Source organism: Plasmopara halstedii, assembly GCF_900000015.1.
Source record: "Plasmopara halstedii genome assembly, contig: Scaffold_287, whole genome shotgun sequence".
NCBI lineage: Eukaryota > Oomycota > Peronosporomycetes > Peronosporales > Peronosporaceae > Plasmopara > Plasmopara halstedii.
Genome location: NW_020187208.1, coordinates 327,815 through 338,150, shown reverse-complemented (window position 1 = coordinate 338,150; position 10,336 = coordinate 327,815). Strand labels below are relative to the sequence as shown.

Here is a 10,336-nt window from a genome sequence, read left to right as displayed (position 1 = left end):
AGCGCAGTTGTGTGCTTCAGATTTGATTCTTTTCCAAATACATCAATGGATCCATTCCTGACCCAAACATATTGTTCTAATAAGCTTTTGTCAGATTTATATTTACCCTTGAGAACTGGTATATTGCTCTTGGTTAGACCATTCGACTCTAGCATCTCCGTGTTTCTGGAAATAATCCACAGCTTTCTAAACTTACTACGTTCGTCGTCGGGGGTGGTAGAAGTTATTTTACTATCAAACGTTATATTTGGTAGCCTTCAGTCTTTTAGAACGACATCAAGCTCCTCTGATTCATCACCAGATCGCTTCTTCCCTAAACGCATTAAGGTCCTCGTTTGATTTTCTTCATCTCGCATTGAACCAACCTCATCAATTGATTGACTTTCACCTTCGTACCATATGTCGCGAATTTTGCTTTCCGTGGCTACCCAATCAAGCGAACCATAGGTTTTGAATTTCTTCCCTGTCCTTATCGTGATTAGAGATCTCTTTTCACCAAGGGTCTTCACCACCAGTTTTCTTTCGAATAGGTTGAATTCTAAGAGCAACCCAAATGGGATATTTTTTGTAGAAACCTTTGATCCATTCTCTTGACGACACTTGCTCCTCTGTGTCAATGTTATTAAAATTTGTTGTATTTGTTTCTGCATCTGTGGTTGATGGTTTTACATCAACATATGCATCTACCATTCGAGCGCTATTATCCACTCCAACATCCGATGTCGTGGGTTGAGCCTGGATGTTTCGGTCTGTTTTATCAATACGAAGTGAGTTGGTTGCATTTTCTGACATTCGCACTCCGTTATCTACTCCAGCATCTACCGTAACGGGGGAGATATTTTTAGGAGATGATACCTCAGGGTTTGTTTGCGAGTTTTCATCACTCAGTGTTTTTAAGGCCTCAGAAGACTCGGATGAGTCAGTCTGAGTTGATTCAGTTGATTGATTTCTTCGCCACAGTAGTGATACCATTCGAAATATCCGTGGCCCATGACGCTCCTTCGTACATGTCTCGCTTTGCATTTGCCTGTCTGACTCGTCTTTGCGCCCGTTCAAGTAGCTCCTGTCGCTTTTGCTCTCGTTCAGCGAGTGAAAGGAAATTAAGAAACATAGTGAATCGTTTATATCATTAGCGAACATAAAAAAGAGAGTTTATCTACCAATAGCTCGGCATCACTGAATCTTGTCTGAAAGAATTATGACTATGACAGATGTGATTTCTTCCATTTAGCAGGTTCAGGTAGCGATCTTTGATACAATGGAAAGGAACTCCAAATATTGTCTCCAATTCGCAGTGGTACTTACGGTTGACTATCGTCTTACGGAAATTTAAAGCTGCATCAAGATTCAGCAGCTCGTTTTTAATTCGACTCACTTCCTGGATGATCCACAGCTTCCGCCGTAGCTTAGCAAACTCACGCTCAGATTTCCTACGGCTGGGGCACATTCTTACGAAGGGTATCTATATATCAAGTCATATATTTCTAGAAAATCTAAAAAAAAACTTCAAGTAGTATGCTTGAGTCAAAAGCTTACAGAGGATGTCTCTGTCGATTTTATTTACAAGCTGTTTATGACTCATTTTTTTGTGCATTCCAGTACTCCTTTTCAAGAGTCGATCTCCTACTCTTGTTAACTAATCTGAGATTATCTTGTAGCTCCCAGGAATCAGGCTCATTACCAACCCACTGAACCAAGTATCTATACTTTAGTGCGGGCTTTACCCCACCCGGACCGCCCACGGCAGGTCTTCCATTTCGCATTTTTTTGTGGGCTACGATCTTCTCTGCTTCATGGATGTCGCCTCGATTGATTGTTGCGTTAGTAGTCTCCGATTGAACCGTTTTGAGATCATTTAGAGCCTTGTAAAGCGTATGTCCATTCTTAGATTTAATTTGGACGCGGTAGCCATCCATACCTACAATCGAATAGACAGCTTTACTCCACCTAGCAGCTTTTTTATCAGACGTTTTCTTCTTTTGTCGATATAGGACATTAGTGCCAAACTCGAGCTCATTATCGATTTTATCAGCTTCGACTTGGTTATGATTCAACTCAGCCTCAATCACTTTGCCTTTGGCTTCATTAGGTGTCATTTCGATGCGTGGTGATATTGTAATTAGAGATAACGTCGCTGATGAGCTTTTGTGTAATCCTCTTGAGAGACATTTTGGTTATTCTCTGTTTCAGTGTTCTATTGAAGCGCTCAATTTTTCCCATAGTACCGTGATCGCCGGGCTCATTGTTGTAGTGCTCGATCGTTTGGCTTTGAATAATTGCTGAGCTTTCGAGTTCATGAATTCAAACCCATTATCGCTTGTGATGATATCTACCTTGTAAGATCGGATGAAAGCCTTTAGCGCTACCAATACTGCGGCGGCTGTCTTATTCGATAAAAGTTTTGCGTACCCAACTCGGGAGTTAATGTTGATGCCAGTAAGAATTGGTTGTTTTCTCCAAAAAGCAAGGTCAGTTTGCCAAGAGTTTGGGTTGTGTGAGGTGATTTTGAACCCGTCGAATTGCTGCTTTTGCTCTTGAAACCTCTGAATATCTGATTGCGTAGCATACCAATCCTTCACATTTTTAAGCGTTATCTTCGGATCTAACTCGCGTGCCTTCTCGTGTAGAGCCTGAGCCCTGATACAACTGGTTTTCGGATCATAGTATTACTTTGACAGTAGCTGCCTCATGATTCTATGTTTTATAAGACAAAAAAATACCCCAGCGAGGTAGTCTCTTAAATATCAAGTGGTACTGTAGTAATACCATCTTCAAGCACACGCTGCTTGTCGTAAAAATACGATAGAGCTGTATTTGTCTGGTTCAGGAGAAAATCTGCTGCATATCAGCATGATCGCTTGCGCTTTGTTCAGTGTCCTCGACATTGTTGATTGGTAGTATCACTGCCCATGGAAGAGAGAAACATCTGTATCAATGCGGAAAGGTCACTAAGCTCATGCTCTAGGAGTTTTTCGCAGCCCACACAGTTAAGCTTACTGGTGGCGTGCAATCGTCTGGCGAAAGAATTGTTATGCCTCATCAAGCCTATCGCAACCCTTTTTTGATATCATGTTCTGCTTAAGAGAATGATATGGCGAAAAAAACTTGTGGATAGTGCTCGTATCAATAAGCTGGTCACCGATACAGACAAATGTGTCTTTGGTGACATCTGTGAGATGAAGTGTGAAAAAGCTTCGTAAATTCCCCGGTTCTGGCCCTTCCGATCCATATTCCATGTCGATTGGGACTTGGTGACCACCCCCGATGAATAGGGACAAATCGCAAAGTAGATGCTCTGTACAGATGACATTACATGTAAAAGTGGATAAGCACACATGTAAGCACGTGTGAAAAGTGTCAAACGTTTAAGCCATTGCCACACGCGTCGGCGTGTTTGGCCAGTCTAACGATTATAATTACCACCTTCCTTGTTGATATAGGACAGCTGTATTATTTCTTGTTGTTTTCAAGGCCTGTTTTCATTATGATTGATACCGACAAAATCGGTACTGCAAGTATTTCAATCGTTTAAATTAAGTGCATGTAGGTGGGAAATAGACCATTTTGCTTTCATCGACGAAAATTCTACTCTATAATCACAACATGTGACATGTGCAATATTAGAATTTGTAGGTGGACGGAGTTTAAGTCCATAGTTTTGAACTTTAATTATGATCTTTCAATAGTAGCGCCCAGAAATCGTAGCATTGTGGGTTGTAATTCATTTGAGCAAAATGGCTCATCTGCTGCTAGCGGCGCTACTATCACTGAACCAAACGGCTAACTTCAGCACATAACTTGCCGATAATAATTATTCAGGATCGAGACCCGCGTTTTACGGCAAAATGTTGGTAAACATTGCAAAAGGTCCTGAGCAGATGTCTATCACCCACCTTTCACATTAGATGGTGATACGAAATGTGAGAGTGGAGGATATCTTTCGCAGCGCTTGCGTAACGAGACCGTGGTGCTACAGCAAAATTCTTCCACTGGTTGAGGTTACGATGAAAAACACAGTTCATGCCTCTACCAGCGTTACCACACGTTTCATGAATGGATCGGTAACCACGGGGTTCTATTGTCACCACCACAAATTGGATTTGGTCTTATCTAGGGAGAGACTGTTAATACGTTTTGACTTGCTGATACACTTCGAAGCGGTCTTTTTAGTTTATCGTGATAAGATGGAGTGTGCACTGAGTGGCGACTCTTTAGCTGTGAACCAGGATGCATAAAAAACTTAACGATGCCAAAGATAGGCCAAACACACAGATTCTATAGTAAAAATGTTATTATCAAACGCTTTTGACTTAGTTGCGTCCACACAACATCGGAATGTCATGGTCGTAGCGAAAAGGAGTGGAATACACTCTAACCATCATGAAGCAAATTTGTACACACAATGTGAGCTGTGTGGTCTTTCTAAAGCCATACCAAGATTCCACTCTTACGAAGAGAACACCCTTTTGACGAACGAAAGTGTTTACACTATCCTTGGAGCTGATCTATCCCCTACTCTAGAGAAGCGAGATGGTACTGGACTATCGCGGTACTATCGGCCAACTCATTGCTATAACCTAGTCTAAAGAATGTATTAGGTAAATTTCTCATTCAAGCGTAGGCGGTACCCCCGAGGAGTGATGTCCTTCGGGAACAGAAAGTGCTTGCAATGAGACTTTTGGACGATCGGTTTGCTCTCTGTGTAAGCGGAGATCTGCACGCAAAGGCTGTTCGCTCTGGCGTGTTTAGCAACAGTCGATGAATAATACTGCGCACCACGGAGGAATGAGTTATGCAGGAGCTGCTGCAATTTTAGCGCTTGCAAGACGGGCGAGCTGGGATCTCAAATCCTCCAGATTCTAAATGACGAGCTAGTCATCGTCGTGAGTTCTGCAGCAGGGTGTCGCGATCCGTTTTACCGAAGACAACGGTCGAGAATTGTGTAGCTCTTGCAGAGGAGAAGCAATTTGTCAATTACGCTTCGTCATCAGTGAATGGCTCGACCGCTTGCTTTCGAGTGAGGGCGAAGTCAGGACTTACAGTGCCTCTGCGATCATTTCTATCGAAATGTCGCCTCATCAAGTATGGCGTTTTTTGTTTTTTTTTGTGTGAAGAAAACCTGTTCGAGATTAAAGGTGAAGAAAACGAGTTCGTTGAGTTATTAATGTGCCATATTTTCTGATTAAACTGTTGTTACGTTATGAAGGTTGACAAATGCAGGTATGTATGGATTAGTAGGCTACATGGTTATCATGTAGCTGTATGTGCGCTTTATTGCTAAATCGGTATTTACGAATTAGTAGGCTACATGATAACCATGATAACCATGTAGCCTACAAATTCATAAATACCGATTTAGCAATAAAGCGCACATACAGCTTAGCAGTTGTAAAATTAAAAATAGCTGAATTGTCAAATACAATCATGAGTCTTTTAGAGGCTTAATTGATATTCGCTTCGTCACTCAAAGATCAAGTAAGAGCTCCTGTCACAATACATATGTACTGTCTCTGTCGTGAGCCATCCAATATTCTTCAACCCTTGGTTGCTTTTCTCATTTTATTCTTCCTTTCCCCTTATTGCTGTAAGCAAAGGAAGCTCAAGGTTCTCAACGCATTTTTCCAACCAAGGCGCGGGTTGCTTCACGACAGAGTCGCTGGACAAGACGGCGCTTGAGATATCAGCTCACGAAACGCTCTTCAGTCAATCTGAAGGAAGCGCAGACGATTTGAAGACGCTTAGGCTGCTACCCACGGTTAGCATCAACGGAGGCGGCAGTGGTACTCTAAGCGGTGCAGCCGATGCCACGTTAGTTGGGACAAAAGAAGCTGCTCGAAATAACAAGTACACGCGTAAAAGCGTTAGTAATTTATTAACTGTGGACGCTTCTATAATGGGCAATTACGATCGTGACGCAATGCAAATGCCGTCTCGATTAGCAGATCAGCATCAAGTTCCACAGGTTACGACAACATCGCAATATTTACCACAAAGGATAAAAAAAGCTTCAGCATCTACTGGCATCGGAAACAGCAGTAACTTTATGAATACAGCTCCAAATCTCTATCATTGCTTGGAGCGCAGCAACAGTAATATTTATATAAGGTATCCGACTGATGGTATACCACGCTTGACTGGAAAACGACAACGCGCAAGTAATCGATTTAACAGCAGTAATAACAACACCAGCAACTTTTCGGCACCTCTCGGGATCCCGTTTCCGCTATTGGAGCTGGAACATCCTTTGCCTGATTACAACTCAAATTGGAATTCTCACATTGGAATTGCGTCCGGATCTTGTATAAATGCAAACAATGGCATGGTGCGGATGCTTAACAATAACAGTAGTATAGTCACTTTGCCAGGGACATCGTTACCGAGTGGAACGTTAATGTCCGCAGGTGTAGACTCGTATTTGACAGATTATGATTCGACACTTAATTCACTTTGGACGACTCCAGGTATTGCCATGGGATACGATGGTTTGAGCGAGACAATTCACGGACAATCTCAGGCGACTCATCCACCACTATACATGACACCGGATGATGAACTCAAATTGGATTGTCCGCAGTTTGCGGAATTTAGTCACGATTTGGAGTCATATTTATGTGGTGGGATTGAGTCTGGTGCATCGCCAACGACGCCACTTGGCTCATCAATGGATACTAGTACAATGAAAACGGATATCGCAAATGTTATGTTGAGAGAGCAACAGCTAGAACGGCTGCTGACTCCTGCAGCCGCGTCTGCAACCACTGGGTTTGTAGTCAGACGAGACTGCGATCCCACAGGACTCGATCGTACTTTAGCACGTCTGAATGCGCGATATCGGGGAGTTTGCGATGATGCGCATGCTGCATCACCGGTCCATAGCGGGACATTGATTGGTCTGAAAAATCTAACGACCAATTTAAAGCATGCAGGTGTACCATCACTAGAAACTCATCATACTGGGCAAACAAAACTGAATCCCGCTACAAGCAAAGCAGAGGTCTCATTCGAATCGGATGCATGTGCGACTCGTTCAGATCAAAATTTGTCGTCATTCACTGCCACTGCAGATAGTACAAGATCGAATAAACGTCCTCGTACTCGGCAATGTGAGTTTCCAGGCTGTCAAAACCGAGCTCGATCGCATCAAAAATGTAAGAAACATGGTGGAGCACACCAGTGTGTGTTTGAAGGGTGCACAAAGAATAGCCAGAGCCGCGGACTTTGCATAGCACATGGTGGTGGCTCTCGCTGTAAGAGAGAAGGTTGCGTGCGTGCAGCGCAGTCGAAGGGTTTGTGTAAATCTCACGGTGGAGGTGAGTTCTGTGCTGTCGAGTGCTGCAACAAGAAGGCGCATCTGAAACATTTGTGCCGTACTCACGGCGGTGGCGTCAGATGCAAGTATGAGAAGTGTTCCAAGTGGGCACAACGCAAAGGATGGTGCATGGCGCATGCAAAAGAATATGCGGCGACATGAGAAAGTCGGATCCATCTTTTGGTTGAAGGCAATTTTGAAGAAGGGCAGACGTAAGGCTCTCTTTGGCTTATTTTTATTGGAGAGGGTAGATGATGAATTTTATGGTCAGCATCTTAAAAAGCACCTACATCTATTCGACACATTTTTAGCAGACAAGGTATCGATTGCAAGTTTGTTGTCTTGGCTTATAAGGTTTCTAGCTGATAATAATTTCGCAATGAGAGCTCACAGCCATATGATGAGTGTACATATGATTAACACGTCAGTATAGATATTAGATACTTTAATTTGGCTGAATAAAATACAAACACACTAACTTTGAACGACTCGACAAAGTTTGGTTTTGGCCTGATTTCTTACATCGTGAACTAATATTTTTTTCTGTATTGTAGACAACAAAGTTCTTGCTTATAGATGATAACGACTGCTACTTGAAGTTTTACTTAGAAGACCTTATACCAGATTGCACCATCAAATGTCGTGAATCATGCGTTTGCTGCGGTTGACTGCGATTCCGATATTGGCTCGCTCGCATTCAGACTCAATTTCATGCACCTTTGTGTTGTTAATGTGACAAATCTGATTGCTTATCACACCAATCTTCGTATCGTCAATCTGGTGGCGTCGCCAAATGATGAATTAGTAGTAAAATCAGCTCATATACAAACAAATTGTGTTAGGTCTTTTGTGTAAAAGAGATCAAAACATTAGTGGTTGGTTGCTTATCGTTATATGACCTGATCATGTTGATCATCTATCGGTTTCATATCGTATCGACATGAAGAAAGATTGCCCTGAGATATTTTAACCTACAATTTTGAAGATGACAGAATTAATCGATTTGTTGCTAAAGCAAATATAAAGACTGACTCAGCAGCAGCGACTCGAACATCAGCTTCTTTCGGCGTCTCGTTGAGTGCAACCATAAATATAGTACTTTGTACAAAGGATGCCGGCGAGTGTACTGAGGATTTTGCAGCTCGAGAAGAAGTGCTCGAAAAATATGCACCACATTTTTCGAGTTTGAAAACTCGTCGACGAAGAACAAAGGAGGAATAGATGGTGTGCATTGCATTGTCTTAAGCGTACAAAGCAAACGGACTTCAGTACGCGACAGCGCTTGTCTACCGAGATTCTACCGACTGCTTTCAGAATTTGGACCCGATATCCGACTATGACTCGGTGCAGATGTCTGGGATTGCCACAATCATGTCGATTCGACACTTATGCTCCTAAGTTCATAATTATCAAGAGCTGCAAGTCTTTAGCATCGAAGCGGCTACGGTAGCATCATTAGCGCGGCATCGATATTATTTTGACCCGCTGTGCAACTCGTACAAAACAATATTGACGAATGCTAGTGATTGCTATGGACTAGGATCGCGGCTTTTGGTTTTATATCAGAGGCAAGACGTCATTGTAGTCGGTGCTACAATGAGGAAATGCAAGTGAGAAACACGTCCTCGAATGCATCATATTTATGTATCGGATGATGCATTCGAGGACGTGTTTCTCAATTGCATGCTCATTACAGTAAAATCTCTTTACTTGGCAACAATATCGTGCAAGATAGTGCATATGCGGCTGGAAACACTTGTTGTTTCATAATTGTTTCGTACGTGAGTGAACTCTTTTCATGTTTGAGAAATGGCGCCATATTTGGAGAGGTAAAATTAAAACGATGTGACTGACCTGATGGAAAGGATCTAAATAGAATTGCCAGCGACAACCACTGAAATAAAAAGCGTCAATTACAAACAGCACTTCATAATTTTCGTGTTCTCTGTCGCTAGCACTATTTTCTTTCGCTTTTTGCCAATGCTTAGGCTACCCGCTGGCTTTCACGCGTCTCTCTAATCAAAATCGTCGTTACATAATAGCGGGGATTCACCCACTGTCAATGTCTCCCTTAGCACTGGAGGAGACATCTCATTTTGACCATCCTACTGATATATGTCGGAGTTATAAAAACACCCGTAATATTCATGTAGCTTGCCAATTTTGCGGAGTTGACCCTCGCTTAAGGGGGTTAATACTCGGTTATGGTGTATGTACACATTACGGTTCCATATACGAGGACAAAAGGTGACACGTCTGCTGCCAACCTCAAGCAATGGATTAACAATCTAGATGGTAGAATATATATGGGATGTAAAGCCGTTTTCTGGTCGATTAATGTTTATGAACCGGCTGCGCGGTCGAGCAAGAGCCAACAGCAGAGTTGAAGATGCAAACCATCATTTATCAGTCCATTGCCATGAGTTCTACCGTATGATTGTTCTGTAAATGAAAGCATATGGTCTTTTGGAGAGCTTCGGCACGAAAAAACAAACGCCGCACTTTGTTGATGAAGAGCGAGAGGTTTTGGTTGTGTGCGTGAAAGACGAATGTATAACGATGCATATCGCATGGCAAGCAGATTATCCCGATCACAACCTAAATGATCTCGGGTTCTTTACTTCTCTTTAGTCCTGACAATACGAAAGAAAGGGTGACCACTTGAGCAATTCAGCAAAACCATAATCGAGTCGTCCAAACAGCCATTACCGATTTGAATGCGGGTTTTGGTTGTTTTAGCGTGATACTGACGTCTAATAAAGATTCATCGAGCGACGCACACCCATTTAAGGTTTGGTCTTAGTGCACGTCCGATATGTTGCAGCAGAGCGCACGGCTATTTCAGGACGACATGCGGAGGACCAAGCTAAGATTTGACCATTGCTACTTTGTGGGAAAATTGATTTTCATTAACTTTCGATTATTACTAAGCTCAATTCTTTTGCTAATGTAAGAAATAGTGTAAACATATAGGCTACGGTTCTCGTAGTTCTTACACTTTCCAGATAACTTTGTCGTAGTGTGTAA

At 42.4% G+C, this 10,336-nt stretch overlaps 4 protein-coding genes across 4 annotated transcripts in view; 1 reads left to right on the top strand and 3 right to left on the bottom strand.

Moving 5' to 3' along the window:
• Positions 1 to 492: 492 nt before the first annotated feature.
• PHALS_04960 (uncharacterized protein) lies at positions 493 to 792 on the bottom strand (the record flags this gene model as incomplete). The annotated part of the gene is made up of 1 exon (XM_024722682.1): positions 493 to 792. The coding sequence occupies one exon, from the start codon at positions 790 to 792 to the stop codon at positions 493 to 495; it is 300 nt and encodes a 99-aa protein (XP_024573734.1).
• Positions 793 to 1,571: 779 nt separating this feature from the next.
• On the bottom strand, positions 1,572 to 2,096 carry PHALS_04959 (Chromo domain/shadow; the record flags this gene model as incomplete). Its single annotated transcript, XM_024722680.1, has 1 exon — positions 1,572 to 2,096. One exon carries the CDS (start codon positions 2,094 to 2,096, stop codon positions 1,572 to 1,574), a length of 525 nt encoding a protein of 174 aa, XP_024573733.1.
• Positions 2,097 to 5,200: 3,104 nt separating this feature from the next.
• On the top strand, positions 5,201 to 7,471 carry PHALS_04958 (uncharacterized protein; the record flags this gene model as incomplete). The annotated part of the gene is made up of 2 exons (XM_024722679.1): positions 5,201 to 5,220; positions 5,590 to 7,471. The coding sequence occupies 2 exons, from the start codon at positions 5,201 to 5,203 to the stop codon at positions 7,469 to 7,471; spliced, it is 1,902 nt and encodes a 633-aa protein (XP_024573732.1).
• A 1,528-nt stretch (positions 7,472 to 8,999) lies between these two features.
• Positions 9,000 to 10,336, bottom strand: part of PHALS_04957 (flap endonuclease 1) — a gene marked incomplete at both ends in the record, with an annotated part of 2,586 nt that continues 1,249 nt past the window's right edge. The window contains one exon of the mRNA XM_024722678.1: positions 9,000 to 9,203. Within this exon, the coding sequence (XP_024573731.1) occupies positions 9,000 to 9,203 (204 nt within the window). The remainder of the gene's footprint in view (positions 9,204 to 10,336) is intronic.